This window comes from Amblyomma mixtum, chromosome 2 (genome assembly GCF_055824585.1).
Source record: "Amblyomma mixtum isolate Tamu chromosome 2, ASM5582458v1, whole genome shotgun sequence".
Taxonomy (NCBI): Eukaryota; Metazoa; Arthropoda; class Arachnida; order Ixodida; family Ixodidae; genus Amblyomma; species Amblyomma mixtum.
Genome location: NC_143013.1, coordinates 189,546,337 through 189,565,215, shown reverse-complemented (window position 1 = coordinate 189,565,215; position 18,879 = coordinate 189,546,337). Strand labels below are relative to the sequence as shown.

General features: G+C 45.6%; 1 protein-coding gene across 2 annotated transcripts in view; it reads right to left on the bottom strand.

Annotated features, from left to right (window-relative positions):
• The window catches only part of LOC149361862 (uncharacterized), a 105,385-nt gene that overhangs the window by 33,168 nt on the left and 53,338 nt on the right, over positions 1–18,879 (bottom strand). The window contains exons 1-3 of one of the 2 annotated variants that reach the window (XM_089572858.1): positions 5,975–6,242; positions 1,344–1,546; positions 339–528 (exon numbers count right to left, since the gene is read on the bottom strand). In XM_089572858.1, coding sequence (XP_089428984.1) covers positions 339–528; positions 1,344–1,546; positions 5,975–6,098 — 517 coding nt within the window. In that variant the 5' untranslated portion in view covers positions 6,099–6,242. Of the gene's footprint in view, positions 1–338; positions 529–1,343; positions 1,547–5,974; positions 6,243–18,879 lie in introns of those variants that run through there. The other variant, XM_089572857.1, reaches the window with a different exon arrangement.

The window sequence follows — 18,879 nt, the reverse complement described above, 5'->3', positions numbered from 1 at the left end:
TCGATCCCGGCCGCGGCGGTTGAATTTCTTTGGAGGAGAAATTCGAGGCCCGTGTACTGTACGATGTCAGTGCTCGTTAAAGAACCCCAGGTGGTGGAAATTTCCGGAGCCCTCCACTACGGCGTCTCTCATGGCCTTAGTCGCTTTGGGACGTTCAACCCCATAAACCAAACCAAACCATTTTCCGAAAATAAAAGCTCGATTTCTTGAGCTAGTCATTTCAGAGGTGAACGACACAGGAGGTTTTGCTTCAGTTGGTTCATGTTCGTTTAGCACGCTTGCCACCAAAGCACCTAGCACCAGCAAAACTCTTCATGCAAGCCGTGGTTCATACTGACCATTCGCCACATAGCTGGCATTTGTGTTGTCCTCGGACTTCTTGAAGTAGGGCAGCACCTCGTCGTAGGACCATCCCGTGGCGCCGCCTGCCGCCCAAGTGTCGTAGTCGCGCCGGTTGCCTCGATTGTAGATCATAAAGTTCAGCACGCTGCTTCCTCCCAGCACTTTGCCCTGAGTCCACACCGGCTTCTGCATTCCGCAAGGACATTAATGGTGAAGAGACGAATGCACGTTCGCTGAGTCTGGAGTGATACTGGCCTTTCTGTTCATCGTATCTACTTTAAACAGCCTTCCTGGTTCAGTTCTCTCAGCTATTGGGTTGCAGAGAAATCGGAGCAATTATACCGCGTTCGGCGCTTCCACTTACTGTGTACAGGCATGGAACATGGGCAATTCTTTGTATTGCCTGATTTTTTACACCAGTATTTCGGTTGGAAATCATAATATACCATTGCAGAGGGCACTATGCCTAATAAAAATTTCTTTACACAGTCTATACACCGCACATACACTGTTGCCAATAAATTTAGTCTATAGAAAAATGTCGATACGAGTGTATAGTCAATATGACTCTTATAGGTGGCCTATAGACAATTTATGAACTTCCACATTTAGTTGAATTTGGTCTAGACGGCTTACAGACTACGAATCTAAAAAAGCGCATATCTATAGGAAGGCAGCAGAAGGGTTTTGTGGGGGTTAATGTCCCAGAGCGGCTCAGGCTATGATCAACGCCGTAGCAGAGAGCTGACGATATTTTCAACCCCTTGTGGTTCTTTAGCTCCACTGACATATCTCAATACACGGGCACCCAGCATTTCGCCGCAATCGAAGTGTAACCTTTGCAGCCGGGATCGAACCCGCGCCTTTCTGGTTAGCAGCCCAGCACCACCACCACTGAGCCAACAAGGCGTCTCGAAGGCAGTAGAGTCTATGAAAAGTGTATAGAAGGCAGTAATGTGCTCTACGAGACCGATAAGTCAGCTTGTGAAAGAGGCACGAACCTGGTCTCTGAGCGCGAAGGAACATCCCTCTTGCGGCTCGGTGACGAAACTCCAGTCGATGTCCGTGTGGTGGCTCAGCGAGGCCAGCATAGGCACATCGGTCACCGAGTCCTCGACGCCACCGGCTTCCAGAAGCAGTACGCGGTTCTTTGGATCCTCAGAGAGCCGGTTGGCCAGCACCGAGCCCGCCGAGCCACCGCCCACTGCGGGAAAAATGAGTGACCAGTAAGCCAGCGTTTCTGCCCGTGCCTTCGCATTCCTCCAATAGCTGGCGGTGCTAACAACGCCCGTTCTTTTTTGTCTGAACACTTACAAAGCTGCAGGTATCGCTTCGCTGCAGCAAGCGCACAAAGCGTCTCTTTTCCTCATAAATCTGTGTCCTTTCTAGTCGGTTGATATTTATTTTTCTTTTCTCGTGTTGCGTCTGAGTGATCTTATTGTGACTGTTTGTCTACTGTAAGCTGGTTTCGAAGGAATGAAAGGTGCGGTAGTTGCTTCACTTTCGGTTGACGTCTGAACCAAAGGAAAAAAGGAGAGAGTGAAATAAGGCAGAGAGAAAGAGGTCTCGGAGCGGAGGACTCCGCATCACTTTCGACCATGTGGGTTTATTCTACATGCATCGACATCGTACAACACTCCTGCGACTCTTGCATTTCGCCTCCATCGAAAAGATGCAAGCTGCGCTGAGAAAAAACTTGACTATTAGAGACCAGTACTAGATCCCCTGATAGAGTCACGCCGTGCTGGAGGCCTCAAAAGTAGTTTGCTTAGCGTGGGTTGGTCGACGCTAGCAGATGGTTCAATCGGATTTGCGTGGTCGTGTTCGTATTAATGATTACAATAACCTTGCTGCAATTGCTGTCAAAGGAAACACATATCTGTGGTTGGTGTCTGATCCTCTGTGATTTATTTCTCCGGCTTTTTCATGGATGCTGGTAAAAAGGAACGCGCATTCATCGTGCTATCTTCAAGAAAGAAAGCAGAAGCAGCAGCATGCTGCGGAGTCATTCACCCTGTGCCGCCCATAATTTCTGTTTTGCTCACTGGCTGTCAGTTCAGAATTAAGCGTAATAATAAAGCATCTTTCTTTCTACCGTGTGCGTAGCCCCCAATTGTGCGGGATTACAAAGGCAGAAAAAATGCGCACTTCACAGATCCCTGCTTCCTGCATGTGGTTGCGTTTATAAGAGGGAGAAAGACTCTTTCTAGTGTTATTTTTTCGATATTGTTAGCTGGAGGTTTCGCTCGTGGTCGCACTGAGCTAAGATGTACTGTTTTGCACGCAGCCCTGAGAGAACCGGTAAGGTGAGAATGTCATTGAATAAGGCGGTTCACGAACGCATGTTGGATATTAGGAAGATTTTCTTGCTACTTAAAAAAAAAACGAGAGATTGGAATAAACAAAACAGCAGCGACTCTCTATTCTTTTGCCTGAAAAGCTCGGTAGCTGGGAAGCACTTTCAATGGCACTTATCTACATTTCGATTCCAGTGGAGCAAAGCCGAAGGAATCAGAAAATCAATATCAACAGGTCAGTGCTGCAACATTAACTGCTTAAAACATTTGTGAATATAAAGGTGTAACATGACTCAAACGTCATTATAACACGTAGGAATGTAAAATCAATTGCATGTACCGATAAGAAAATCGGATTAAGCCTGCAATCGAGCCCGTGCCCCTTACGTTCTGAGTCAGACAGGCTACCCCTAAACCACCTTAGCACTTTCGTTCGACTTGGTTAAAGGAAGGCCTTCTGTGTGTTCTCCGACAGTGTCCGTTTATGCGGAGGTATACGCAAAGAGGACCCCAGCCCACTGAAGGGAGCCATTAATGCTAACTCATCATACATTTAAGACGGATCTGACTTGTCTTCCGAATTTTTTCGACTGTCACGCTAATGGCCATCACTACTGATCGACTCTGATGTGCTAGTTAAGTACGCAGCGCTCTTATTAGTAAGCAGAGCTATGGCAAAACGATGCCAGAATATTTCGCCGTTTGCGCAGCTATTTCAGCACTTATACTTCGCATTAAACGAATGAGTTGCACTGAAAGTGTAAGCGAGAATTTCTTACGAATGAGACTGCGTATACATACTATTTTATATTATACTACTCTTTTTCATACATGCTAGCGTAAAGTGTCCCCTCAACTTGTCGCGGTTACGCGTTCGCACCGCTTCGCCGCTCATCTTCAGCGCGCGCACTCGGCATGCAGGTCTTCCTTCTGACTAGTCTAAGCAGTCGCGTGCAACATAAAGGAGCCTACTCAGCTCGCAGGTAGTGGATATGGAAGCGCGCTCCTTCACCGCCTTCGTGCTTTTTTCATTGCATGCGTTGCTTACATAGGGCGATTATAGAGAGTTATAGCTCAGCGGAGCCGTATGCCAGGTTACAGGATCTCTGCTGCATGAGTGGAGTGGGCATGGGGTAGTATATATGTGCAAGTATGCTAATAGATCTTTCCTAAGCCAAACGTCCCTGAATGTCTATGCTGAAGGCTCCGGTACGCTAGAGAGCAATCGAAAGGCAACACTGCGTTCGCTGTAGTGCGGGATGCGGAAACGTGCTTAATGGTAGCTGGCGATGCTAAAGCGTTCGCCCCTGAGAGACAAACCACAGACAGCGTTATCGACAGCGCTCCAAGGCGGAGGACTTAAAAGCGAGCCATCATTACTGCTTCTACAGGCAACGCCTCCCTGGATTGGTCATGAAGGTACCAGACAAGCGAAGACTGCACTAAACGGGGGAAAAGCGGCAACTTCGAGCCGCTACAAGTACAGGGTGGCGATAGGGTCTCTTCCGCGTTTCTTTGCAACGTTAATGCGTAACCTGGAATATAGAAGTCCACCCCCCATTATTGATCATGACTTATCAACCGTGGCCTCTCTTAACCACCCTGTCTCGACTTGTATATACTTTAAGCTTCGTGACTTGTACGTACGGGCTAATCTATTTCAATCAAAATCAGGGCACTGAGTTTGGCGGAATCGTTTTTCAGCCAACTACAATTACAAAAGCAGACACCAGGTGCACAAAAAAGATTCTGGCTAGGATTGCACTAGGAATCTGCAAAAATTTCATCTGAAAAAAAAAAAGGAAGTTCTGCGATGTTGCAGCGCACATAAAGGATTCGGAATTTTGTTAGGAGGTGGTGTTCTGTTGTTTGCTGAACAAATTTTATGGTTAGTCTCGAATGGCCTCTGCTTTAAAAGAGGCCTATTCCACCACATTTCTGTGCATTTCAAAATTTTTAAGTGCTTAGTCAGTCCTCCTATACTGGCGCCATTAACCGATAGGTTTTCGTTGCATTATGATTGCGTAATACAAAACTACATATTTGCGTAAAGTTGCGCGAGGGCTCTATATACAGCCTCAGTTTTGGAAGATGCAATTGATTCCGCATGCGCCTTCGCTTAAGTAGGTTGGTAAAATCAGTGAAGGTAGAAGCTTTTCAGCATATGCAATGGTAGCACCAGTTCGGAGTCAAACGTAACTTGCAAACTCGATGCTTCATTGCTAATCCGCGCAGTGCAGTGTTTTTCAGCGGTTTTCATTAGTCTTTACAGCAGAAAAGGCACAGGTACAATGGCCTGTACTTTTCGCTAGATGGTCGCTCTGCACGCAGCCTAATCTAGAGGCTCATCGAAACGCCAAAACTCCGGCCTCTGGCATGCAGTTATGGCCATCCTCTCTGAGCGGTTTTTTGCTGTACACCGGCAGGGTCGCTAAACTTTGTGGAAAATTAAAAAAAAAACTGAAGTCACGCGAATTCACTGTGTTCTGCCATAATCAAAGGCAGCACTAGGGTTTAACTGTTCTATTTTACCTTAAAATGATTCGTGGCAAATTAGCTATACTTATGACTATGGCGGTGCCCCTAGACTGGGGCTTCGAGATGGTGGCCACCGCATCGACCCGGTAATAAATGCTAGAAATGCTGGTGATAATGCTCAGTCATAAACACGCTCATATCTGTGTAGCTGTGAACTCTGTACATATCCTTCGCCTCTCATGCAATTAAATATTTCAATGCATTTGTGATGATGAAACATTAAGACTGCCGAAAAGCAAGACTTAACTGCGTGTGAAAATATCACGCGCACATGAACAGATATAAAGATATATACACGCACTGCATTAAGACAGAAATTTACGAATTATGCGCGCAATTATAGTCACCGAAACAGTTTCTTAAATGTGGAAGGAAACTCACTGGAACATCGGAATTACTAAGGACCTCTTCGCAGCTGTCTGTAGAGACTGCAGCTAGTGACACTAGGACCTCGTCTGTCTGAATTCATTCATTGATTCATTCATAATGTTTTGCACAACTCTGCAACCTAATGGTCCTCACAATGCCATGCCTTGTCCTGCGAATTATCTGATAAGCAAGATTCCCAGCAAAGCCATAAGTCATGGTTGTATTGGTGTGACCCGAAAATTTCCAAAGAAAGTCGAAGGTTAAAACTACTTTACACGCCCTATCTTCTCAACATGTAGGCTGTTACCTGGCACAATGTTGCGCCGTCTTTCACGCATGCCGTGCGGCAATTTTTGCTCTGATCTGCCATTTCAGCTATGGCCGCATGCTTCTTTAAGAGAACGCACAACACTGCAGGCAGAACTTGCCTATGATGTAGTCGTACTCTTTCCTCAGTTCCTTCAACGGCGTGTCCAGATGCTCAGGGCTCTGCTTCGGGTTCATGTAGGCGAACATCATCGTCACTGCCAAAATGTCCGCCTTGGACACCATGGCACCTCTTGGGCTTGAGCACGGCACAGAGTTTCAAACAACTTGACCACTGTATTCGTCCGTATAAACCGGCGCCGTCTTCAAAGCACACCAGAACCGAGCACTCACTCTACGCGATCGCGCGCGAGACTGATACAGAGTGAGTTGCGCGGACTCTTTTGATACCAGCACAGATATCGTATACCGGGAGGGTGAGGCTCGAAGTCATTGTCGATGCAGGCCCTTGCCCTCTCGCGTACCGCTCAAAAGTGGAGAGAGGTGTCCTCGCCCAGCGCGTATGGTGCGCAAGGTATGACGAAAGAAGGAAATCTTAGGAGAATGCCTGCCCGCAGAAAAAAGTAGGCCGACACGTCAGAGACAGCGGCGGCCACTTCATGGTCAAGGATGACTCCATGCTCTCGGCACGAGACCCAAGGGTGGTGTGAAAGGTTCTGCCAAGGCCGTCGGCTCTCAACCGCATCGGAAAGGGTACGCACTGACACTCGCGAACCTGCTGCCTCTGTGGACACGAGAAATCGTTCCGTCCTCGGTGGTTGTTCTCGAGCACCTGAGCGGAATCACTTAGAACGAATGAGCGGCGCGCTATTCAGGGCCGCAGAGCGGCAGCGTGTCGTTGACAATAGAGGAGTCGGACAGTTATTTCATTCACGTCTAGAAGAGAAATTAAGCTGTCTTACCCAAACCACGCTTTCGTGCACTGCTCTCTGCGATTTGGCAGTGACTTTCTATTTGCTGGAGTGCAACAAAGCCCCCTAGCATCTAATTACCGGCCTAGTTGGGGCGCTCTCTCACGCTTCTGACATATCTCCTTGGCAGCGCATGAAGTTTTGTACGCGCGAAGACCCGTAATCCGGGAGAAGTTTTGCCTACGCTGGTACTCGCGCACACGTGCGCGTCCTCCTTAGCGCACCGTCGCTGGTCACAGCCACGCGCGAACAGTCCTTGCGTGGCTTAAAGTAGCAACGCTCATGGCCCCGTGCCTTTTTTTTGAGACCTTGGCTTTGCATGGTTAAGCCGCTGCGGTTGAAACTGCCGTTCGCAGTTAACACTCCTGCTAGGTTTGCATACAGGAAGAAGTTTTCTTCGTCCTAAACGCCTGCATGATTAGAATTTTGATTCGCTTAAAGAAAATTACACTCCGTCCAGCCGCGCAAGCCTCAAACTTTAATGTTGGCTTCAGTTCTGGCTTTAGCGTCGTCTTCACGTTTCTTTACCCGAGTTTGACGAGAATAAAAGCTACAAATGTAAAAGCCTCCCTTAATATTTGCGTTTCGTCGGAATCTGCCAGCCGATTGGCGCAGCAGGAAACACGAAATTAGAAGATTGTAGTTAAACAAAGCACGTTTTTTTTTTTTTTGGTGATAAGAAGTAACACAAGAGTGCGTGACTTTCCTACGGAGGCCACAAAATGCTCTCAGAAAAAGTAGGGTAACCACGCCCACTTTCAGAGAGAGCTGGATAAGATTGTCAAGCGGGAGAGAAAAGGAGAAATAAAGAAAGAGAATAACTTTATTTCAAAGCAATATTGAGCGTCGAGGATGTCCTAGAGGTAGTTATGGTTAGACCAGAAAACAGCCACATTTTCTGAAAGTGAATGGTCAGACGATATTTCACATGAACGAAACTAAGACATATGAAGCGGCTTTCTCTCGGTCGCTTTAGCTCGGCCCGAAAATGGCACGGAAACAGACCAGTTGGTTCTTTTCGTAAACCGGCAAGGAGCTTCTCATCTCACATTTGTCTCGTGTTGCATACCCTCAATCTAAAGCATGCGCGCTCCCTCGAGAGCTCCGATATTCCGAATGAAATCTAAAGCGGTAGCACATCAGTAAACGTTTTGCGTGTTGGCTGATGAACAATAAGTTAGAAGGTCTTGCCTTGCGATATATACAAGTGCATTCACCATATTTCTAGATTTGACAATGGAGAAAACAGCGCCTGCACCGATCGAGAACGCCAGGGAAAACATTGATTCAAATATGTAAGCTTGAAGGCTGTGTTTTTAGCCTGAAAGGCCCTCATGCTGCAGGCAAAAAGGTACATTTTTTTCCGTCTTGAGAGTTTGCACTTGCATTTCCATGACATTTCTTTCTGTGTGTTGGCGTTTGATGTGACTCCGCGACGTGCCTTTTTTTCCAGTTTAGCTGACCCTCTTCTTTCTTAGTCCATAGTGGTCAAGTAGCAGTGTAGTTGCTCATGGATGGGAAATCAAATTTTTACTGTTTAAAAGTCAGCATTTATGCCATGTACTGTAATTTACGGCGTACATCTCGCAGACTACCTTTCAAATATTTATATGATGCCGCGTGGCTATCAGTGGCTATTGCGTACCTGCAGAGGCCAAGGCCACTGGATTGGCGGCCAGCCGTGGCTGCTGCATTTAAATTGAGACGAAATGCAAAAAAAAATGCCTGCGTGTTTACCGATGTCACGCCGCGTTAACGAAATTGAAGCGGTCGATACTAATCCGCAGCCCTCCACTAACCTCATCCCTCGTAAACCACGTGCAGCCTCAGGACGTTAAACCTTTCACGAGCTAAACCTTTCACCGCTCCCCGTTTGTGTCCTGTTTTTTTTCGTTATCCTCTCGAGCAGGCTAAGCGGGCCTCAAAAAATGCCTTGTTTTCTAAGCCAAAGTTCGCAGCGTAGAGCACCAACGGTTAGCTTTTTTCGCAAGTGCGCTACAAATTTCGTAGAAAGGGTCGCAATTAAAGTTTACTGCCTTTAGTCAACATCAATAAAATAGTCAATAAAATATTAATGAATATATATATAGAGTGTAACTGAAGATGCCCTTCTTCGGTTGGTTGATTGTTTATGGGGTTTAATGTCCCAAAGCAACTCAGCCTATGAGAGACGCTGCCCTTCTTCCGTCTGAACGTCTTCGTGTAAAAGCTCGTTGTCTTGTCTTTCTTATTGCCAACTACTTCACGTTGCGCTTATCTTTAACCAAGAGAATGAGGCTCCAACTAGGCCCGCAAAATATTTCGCTCGAAATGAAAAAAAAAAAGAATGTGAGGAAATTCTAACACGGAAACACTCGGATTTGTGAGACGAGTTCTCGAGGCATGAGGTGATCACATATTTTTTAAAGTTTGTCATGGCGCTATAAAGGTCTACCAGCTTGCTTTACCTGACGATACGGATTAAAGTTGTTGGATGGCAGAACTGATCACTGACCCTCTCGCACAACGGCATGGTCGATGACCCTTTCAATTCGATAAGCATAAGGAGCCAGAACCCGTAGAAAACGCGGCGCTTTCATCAAGAGGTCGACCAAGTTGCAAGGTCACGTGACACCACTTATACGAGAAAGACGTCGTCCCATCATTTTTTCTTTATTAAACGAATTGGCATAAATACATCAGTAAACGATCGTAGTTGCCATGCCCCTTGGCAGACAACTGTGTCTAATGTGCTTTCATTACTACAACTGGTTCATCGGACTAAATACATAATCTGCATAGCCCTGCTGCTCCTGGACTTCTCTTAATTTGTGCATATGTTGCACAAAATTACCACATACCGATCGTGCATCCAAGTAGCAATGTATAACATCCATCCTACTCCTACAAATGTTCCGAAGACGAAAGACGTCCTCACACTTGAAATGACGAGAGGTTTGGTTTGGTTTGGTTTGGTTTATGGTGTTTAACGTCCCAAAGCGACTAAGGCTATGAGAGACGCCGTAGTGGAGGGCTCCGGAAATTTCGACCACATGGGGTTCTTTAACGTGCACTGACATCGCACAGTACACGGGCCTCTAAAATTTCTCCTCCAAAGAAATTCAACCGCCGCGGCCGGGATGGAACCCGCGTCTTTTTGGGTCAGCAGCCGAGCACCATAACCACTGAGCCACCGCGGCGGCAAATGCCGAGAGGGAGTAACGGCAGCAAACTGGAAGTATTCCGACAGGTGCAGTACTTGGCTTCCCTTACGCATACCCCCCGTGAGACGAAACGTCATCCTGCCCGGTGAGGCGTTTCTGGCGCAAAGAGTGGGGAACACTAAATTGCCGCAGAAGTGCGTGACTGCTTGCGTTAAAATTCCGGGGCGATATAGAACCGAACTGCTACTCACAACTTGCGTCAGGCGTCGGTCAGGAGTCCACTGTCAACCAACAAATGCATGGGCGCCTATGGGAGCCAGTCCTGCCTTTTCGCTGGCTAGTCGAGCCCCGAGGTGCCCAAGACGCACTTCCCGGTGTAATCTTATCATGGTCTCCAAACCCAATGTAATTAAGCGGTGGTTTTCTCGTTGTTGACAGTTATTACAAACGAAAGGATGACAGAAAGGGAAGAGTTTTTACTGATCCCCGAAAGGTGATTTCGAGCACTAAATTGTTCCACGGCAGCTTGAAGTGTGCTGCAAATATGTTTACGAGGATTGCCCATCTGTTAGAATTCAAGTATACTTAGGATGAATTAATTTCATATTTATGAAAGCACAGCTTTATTACATTACCAATGTGGAAATACGATTCCCCAGAACGTGATTTCGAGCTCTAGATTGTTCTGCTGCACCTTGAAGTGCGCTGCAGATATGTTTACCAAGACTGACCATTTGTTAAAATTGAAGTATACGTACTTTGGACGAATTAATTTCATATTTATAAAAGTACACTTCTAATACATTAACAAGCTCCTAAAAGAGCTTATATATTTTTTCACGTATAAAAAATATGCGCGAAGAATGCTTTAGGTGTGGTATTTTCGGGGAATTTTGAGGGTATATTTCGAATACCGAGCATGAAATTTCAGGACCCTGTCTCTTACGTATATTTAGCGCCATCATGAATAAAAAATATATTTGAAATGCAGTATAAATATTCCGCAGTATATTGCAAACGCATTAATTCTCGCAAAGGGAAGTTATATAACTCCCTAAAGATGCCATAGAAATTCACAATACGAACAACTGTAGACGTGTCATCTAGTAATGTTAAACCTTGCATACCTTGACATACCTTTCCGTACAATCGCCTCACATGCCATTCCCCACGTGATTCTGATTATCAAGAAGTGTTTGTACTGCCGCACTATACTGCACTTCTGTTTTCGTCGCGCGGATTACTGATCGTTCTGAACCGCTCTCCTGCAGCCTTAGCAAGCACTCATGGCGAAGAATGAAGAAGGCGGCGCCTTTGAACAAGTTGCATGAAAGGCTGCCAATCAGAACACGCAACGCGAGAGGCTGCGGTGATGACCAAGATGTCTAAGATGTTGGGAACCAAAAGTGTTTTGTTGGAGCCACCGCTGTAAATGGCAAAGTTGTTCTGCTGGGTACCTTACCGATGTTTTCCGGATGCCGTTTGCCTCTGTTTGCAAGAAGGGAAGCTAAAAGCATTTCGTGCTAAAATAGCTCAGGCGCGTCGGCGTAGAAACCTCAAGACATCTCCTAGACTTGTAGTGCTGTTGCAATGGTCTTGGGTTGGGTATTAAGCTTTACCAGAAAAAGCTTGAATTAGGAAAGGCTGAAATATCACTCCTAATTTCAGTCGTATTTATTTGCGTATCGTTGAAAATGTATTCGCCAAGAAATGAAATGGCCTGTAGTGGAAATCTTACCTTTAGGTTGTGTTTTTGTACGTGTTGACAGAATTGGCATTATCAAATACATTGCTAATATTCTAAATGTTTTAAATGATAGCATGTCAGGGCTTTGTTTCATTATCGGATTTTTCACTTGTTACGTTAATAATCTTGCCAACGCCTAAGTGTTTGAATTCTGTCCTTGTTTCTTAAAACCGCTCCTTAACTTCTGCGCCAGTCATTGAAAGGTAATTAAGAATGACACTGCTGAGCCGAGTGTCTATTCATATCTGTATAAGTAGCACGTCTATGCTTTCGACCAAAGTTTCAAGGCAGATGTGCCGCGGCTAACTGCTGAAGGCTACCACCGTGCGATAAAATCAGCGCCGTGAAAAGCAGTCACATGCCGACCGTCCTCCTGATAACCAGGAACACATAATTAAGCTACAAAGTGACTAAGCGGATAATAGCATGGCACAAGAACTCATTCTCTGACTAGGCTTCATTAAATATAGGTAAAGTGGCTAGCCTAACTATAATAGAGTTAGTCTTTATAGCTTTTTCGCTTTGTTCTGTAAACGTGTTTACAGTGTAAACTGTTTTGTAAAGATCGCTAAAACTAAGTACATTCTGTTCTGAGCAAAAAACATGGAAGTAGATTGTAAGTTCTCCATCACGTTTGATGATGGCGGTATCACTGAAGAAAGTTCGATAAAATTCTGAGGCCCAATATCTTAAGAGCATCTTCTTTGAACCAGTGAAACGGAATAAAAGATCGCTCGATGTGTAGGCTTACTAAACCAATTTAGAAAACTCTTACCAGAGAATGCAAAATTTCCTTTCTATATGTATTATGGCTTATTTGTATGGGGTACAACGACCAGAACCAATCAGAAAACAATTTACACTTTGCAGCGGAGTGCCATTCATGACGTATCCAATATTCCTTTATGTAAGTGCAGGTCTGACCTTTTTTTTTTCAGATATAACTTCCGCACGATTGAGAAAAGTTATAGGAAGAAACTACCTATGCATATTAGAAATCTAGTTACACTAAATAAATGTGTTTTTGAGGAACAATACTTCGTTTCACGCTCAGATTATAATTTCGGGCGTCACAATTACGAGCTTTATGAGCCCCGTACAAATTACGGTTTTCAAAAGCTCATTTACCAGGTACCGAATTTATTAAATCTTACCGCGGAGTTCTCGACTTAGTGCTTGAAAATAACGCACAAAATAAATTTAACAATGAAGTTGGCGCTGTGTTCACTTAAAATATGAACTAAACAGAGCCGGCCTTTGTGTTTTCTTGCATTTGCTGTCGTCATTCTTACTATCTTACTTGTCTTGCGTGTATCGGTTTTGAGTTGTTTTGTATGTTACTTTTTATTGACTACAGAGGGTTTCTGTGAAGAATTATAGAAGTATTGGTGTTCGCTGCTGAATGCTTTCGTCCAGGACGACAGGCCCTCGTGAGGAATTTTTTTCAAAACCTTTAGCCTGTACGTCCTCGCTTCTTGTATTGCATAAACCGAAATTATCAAACTATTAATACTCCCTTCTACCGCCGCCATGAGTTACATTAACAGTGAAGTAGCATCCCGCCTTAATAGCGTACAGGTCTCCGCCCCACCCCAATATTCAATAGTCCGCAAGTGAGCATTTAATAGCGCTAGTAACTTCACTGTGCAACACACAGCTATGCTCACCCGTGCGGACAAGTTCAAGGCGAAAGAAAGTATTCCGCCACTTGGTTCCCTGCGATCTTTCACGTACCGCGTGCGTGGCCAGAGTGGATCATCTCTTTCCCACGATAAACGTTTCATCATCCTTGGCTCGAAGCATCGTACGTGACTTCTCCTACGTGACTCGGCCGTGTCACAGGAGTGCGTACGTGAGCAGCCAGCACGATGTCAAGCTAGGCAGCGGCGCTGCAAGTCTTTCTCGCATGTAGGTCATATTGCGAAACGAACCAAGAAACAAAAGGCTGGTGGAGGTGTGAGTCGAGAAGCGGCCATAGCCGCGCCCATTGTCAACAAGCGTCACACGGAGTGTGATGTGCGGTGATGTTCCTTAACTATGGCACAACCTTCTTCGTCCTCGATTAGCAATCTTTTTCTCGCGATAGAAGTGTTTTCACTTGTTACGGCGCAAGGCCTTTGTGAATCGCTTGCACCTCGAGTAGTCACCGCGGAGTTCACAAAACGAAGCCGGGGAAGACGAAAAGAGATGAGGTATGAGGAAGCGTAGAATTCCAGGCCGATAAAATGGTTATATTTTACTCCTACATTATTATGGGGCTCCTGGGACAACCATTGCTGACTACCCATTGTCTCTAAGGCTTCGTCTCTGCTCGCGACACTCATAGTATGATCGAAAATACGGGTGCAAGACACACAGACCGAAGGAAGTCCGCTGCTAAATTGCCCGATTATGCTGCATGTTCTGCGCCGGATTTTTTTTTTCGAGCTTTAACTCGCCCTGTCCCAGACAACAGTGCAAGGGTGACATTCATACCATTCCCGCAAGGACGCAATACATTCCATGGTGACGTCACTTAGGCCACAACGTGTGGTGAGCGACAGAGCGATACATAGGTGTAGGCTAACAATGGCGATTTATGAAACCTTTTATCGGGAGACACGAAAAAGAATAAGAGTGCAAAGAAATAGAGGAAAGACATTAGCTTCTCGAGCGCGTTTCATGCGCCCTTTATCAGCATCCATCAATGTCGGACAAAGCCGCTAAAATAAAAAAGTTCGGAACGGATCTCAAAGTTTTAAAACTAATTTTATTGTTCTGTACCGAGCATACTAGAAAACTTTCTTAGGCTAAACCTCGAGCCACAGTAACGGCAGATCAGTGACAGTGATCAGAAGCAATCTTTAAAAATCCCCAAAGTTCTATTGGGAAGATAGTTAAAGCACACGCTAAATGCAACTCGTCATGATTCTGCCCCAAACAGGTATTGCAGTATATGAATGGGGAGGTTTGGTAGCCTAGCAGCCTTATTAAAACCCAGCTTTAAAACATTCCACCAGTTCCCACTTCGAGTTGTTGATAACTTCGCTCTCACCCTACCATAAGCTTGCCGTTCCGGTTAGCTCAGTTGGTCGAGCGACTGCTCCGGTGAACCGGTGGTCCCGGGTTCCAACCCCGGACGAGGGCGAATTTTTCTTTAACTACGGTGTTTCTGAGAAAGCTCTATAGCTTTCCTTTGTAGCCGTATGGCTGCGCTCGAGTGGATGTCAATGAGTAATTACTCCTTTATTACAAATCTACTCCACCTTGGAAGGTTCCCCTAAAACATTTGACTAAAACATTAACGCGCGCGCGCAACCAGCTTTCCAAGCTATTACAATGACAGCTGTCACTGCTAAGGAAATCCAATTAACTGGGCGTCTGTTAAGGGGACACACATCTGACACTTCATCTACTGCTATATCCGCCTGTTCTTTATCGCTTCAGTCGTTACTGACGCGAGGGTAGGAGGAATGTGATGACGTTAAGAGACCGAGCACTCCCTGTGTACTGGTGCGCAAATCCGGACGCGACGTGCATGGTCATGCTGTCCTCGACTCCTGTGGCGACGTGACGGCTCACCACAACGTTTCCCATAGGACGCACGTGTGTGTGCGACCAGGAGGTGGTCGCCCTCGCAGCCGCAACCTAAGCGAGTGTTGGACGCGGAGATAAAAGCAGGTCGCTGACGGAGACGAGTCGGAACGTCCTTTGGCACGCTACAGTAGAACAGGGAAAAACAAAGGTGCGAACCACTGATCTCCACTTGGTGGCTGGATGCTTCATTCCCGCTTTCTGGAGCGGGCGCTAGTGAAACCAGCGCAAGTTGGACGGCATGACCCAGAAGTCCGGTTTCAACTGTGTTTCAACGCAAAAAGCGGTGCCTTTCGCCCTTTGCTGTCAGCTTTTGCGTTGTTTTCATGTAACTTCTGCTGTAATATCAAAAGAATAAGCAGGCTCAACGCGGGGAATGTGAACATAGTCTTGAAGCCCTATAATTCCAGAGAAAAAAACGGTGAAAACCCTTATACAGGGCTCACCTTGCCGCGGCAAAAGGTTACGTGCTCAAAACACAACTTTCTTATCTGGTCCTTTTATTACGAGCGCAAAAGAGCTCTAGGTTAATGACGATGAGGCTAAGGTGATCTTAAAACCGAATTTCCGCGTATCAAAGAAAAGGCGAACGATGCCGGAAGTCCTGACACTCGTTCCTCGAAAGGCCGCTCTTTACACGGCTGCTGCAATTTCTATTTCGAGTTGGAGGCGACCGATGACTCGTCTCATCGATGGCGGGTGACGTTTATCACTCTAAGGCGTCATTTACCTTCCAGGCGTGCTTTTAGCCTAACTCCATAGCTCAGGCACGTTTGACAGTTGTACATCGCGAGAGAAACGATAGGCTAGAAAAAGGAATATTGCAGCGTTTTTTATGTCCACAGCGCTAGAGAAATGGTCCACGAGAAAGAAGAACGAAGGATAAGTGCTGTTGGAAATCAACTGAACAGAACATCAAGAATAAAAGCCCATTACGGCATAATTTTGTAGAGTACGAAACACCAATCCATAGAATCCATTAGGAAAGTAGTACCATACACCTTTTGGAGGCGCTTATGTAAACCATAACACCGGCGGCACCTCACCAGATAGTAGCCATGCCTTCGCTCCACTTCAGTAGAAAAATAATTCCGTAAAGAGGTCACTGAAAAGTCGGCTGTCTGGTGCAGGTTTCCACTAATTATTTTTTTAATTTACCCACCACTGATGGTACAACTTTGGCTTTAGAGCGCGGGAACGTGCATCACAATAAAGAGCAGAGTTGGCGACGATCGCGCAACGGGACAATAGAGAGCTGAGAAGACAAGGCTCCGTACCATTTCCGCACCTGCTGTGTGTAGCGACGTCCTGTCGTCTGCTAGTGTCTTCTCAGTGCAATGCAATTGACCCTTATTTTTGAAACGTCTTTCCCGAAGACTTCGCTGGTCTCCTCATGCATTCGACAGCGCAACAGGTAGGTATTGGCGTGGGAAAAGACGAGAAAGGCGAAAGGACGAAATGCCAAGGGGAAAATGAAAGCTGAGACTGAAAAACTGTGCTGAGGTCTAATTGCGCGCACTGTAGAAGGCTGACTTCTGGGTCGAGGCCGATTACTTCTGGTGGCTTCACTTTAGGGGCTATCTAGCCCCATAGTGGAAATAAGTGGTGGAAACCATTTATTTCCACTAGTGGGCTGGCAACTGAGGGTGGCAACTGAGGTGAGGATGAGAGTCTGTGGCAAGAGGGAAAACGGTTAGAAGGTACACGTTCACACGAAAGCCTCCGCAAGCAAAACAAAATGCAAAGACAATAACTTGGGGCAGTCAAGATTTTCTCCAAACCGCTGTTCGTATGAATATGAAAAAAAATATGTGGATACCATTCAGCTGCTCGCATTTAATGAGAAGGCAATACTTAGAACACTGAAACCCAACCAATAATTTTGTGGCTTGCAAGCCATTGAGGTTGACTTTGGTCAACCTGCAAAAAGAAAATAAACACTGCCGAGACTGGGTTTAGAACCTCCGAAGGCGCGAACAGATCAGCTTCGCTGCCCACTACATGAGAGCATTATGGTATCGCTGCAGCCGATCCAGCCTTTTGTCAAACTGCAACACACTCTCGCGCTGTGCAGTGCACGTCGTCGTCTCCATCGATGAGCGCAAAAGCTTTCGCACGTCCTACTCGGTTTAACTGCGTTAAAACCCTGCCATTTTTTACATTTTGATTGCGAGGCATAAGCATAATTTACAGTTTTGTGTCCATTAACTATCTGTAGTTCGGGTCATCCAAAATAACAGGCACAACAACATATTTGATGGTGTCAGGGAATTATCAGTTTGTGTTAGTTTTAGTTAGCAACTTTCAAATGCCTTAGCTTTGGCCATTGGGTGTGCATCCCTTCTTTTTTTCTACCAACCATCGCACGCACATGTGATTATGATAAGTCACAAGAGGGGTGAAATTAGCCTCATGCATTATTCAACGACGATGATCTACGGGCATATATTACCTGTCCCTTCCACCCGTTCGTTCATCGCCGTCACCGAGAGCTTGAAGCATACAAAAAGAATAATAATTTAGCGAATATGAGCGAGTTCCGATTCGCACACAGCGAGCAGAAACTGCTCCTACTATACTGAACACAAGCACATGGGCAAAGCCATGATGTCCCTGCAGTGCTCAACAGCATACGTATATGGTTCTTTGGTACGTTCACCTTTAAATCCCTGTTAACGCTACCGCTAACTCGGTAACTTACGGTAGGAAAGAGCCCATTGCGACATGTTTTGACCAGCCTAGCCTTTTTTTGCGCACTATTGCTCTTTTTTTACAGCAGTGTCCGGTAGCATATGAATACTTCTTGAAATAAAGCTCTTGAAAAGGCACACGGGATGAAAAAAACCGACACGTATACACGGCGCTTGTCCTAATGTATTTAGTTATGCATGCCTATTCGTGAACTTTGCTTCAAAAAGTCATGAACCATCTCGCATACCAGTAGAATGTAATGAATTTATAATTAAACGGCCTAAAAACACGTTTGGTCCAGGTTTAAAAAATCAATATTATTTCCAAAGTCAAATTTTTATCTTTTCAGTTTACTCAGTCTGCAAAAAATAACAATCCTGGTACTAAAAGCTCAAAAGCATGAATGCCCAGTGAAGTAAAGTATCGGTTTAGCGATATTACAAAGACATTTTTTAATATTCTGTTTCGACACCAAATTATCAGCGGCGGCATCTAAACGTCCTAGTGGGATAGGTTTAAGACAATGCAAAATGTTATAATGGAACTGAAAACAGCGAAAAGAATCTGTAACCAATGATGTGACTTAATATCGAGTGTCATTAACTGGACCGGAAGGTCAACATATGACAAAAAGATCGCTAATGACATATGTCATTCTTGACCGAACGTTCACACCTTCGGCCGGTAACGGGAAGCATTTACTCTTGGGGCAAATTTACTCCGGGGCTGAAGTGACAAGAAACGCGCAGTTTCCGCCAAGCGAGAGACATTTCATCTTAGCGGTCACCAGTCTGCCATTCCGAGGCGCGGAATATTGCGGCCCTCATAGAAACAAGAGTCTTTAAATTCATGACGAATTCATTGGTCGCGCACTACACGTCGTTGGAACAAAGCTTTTGCTTACAAAAGACGTTTTAGAGCTCGCGAAAGCCTCCATAGCC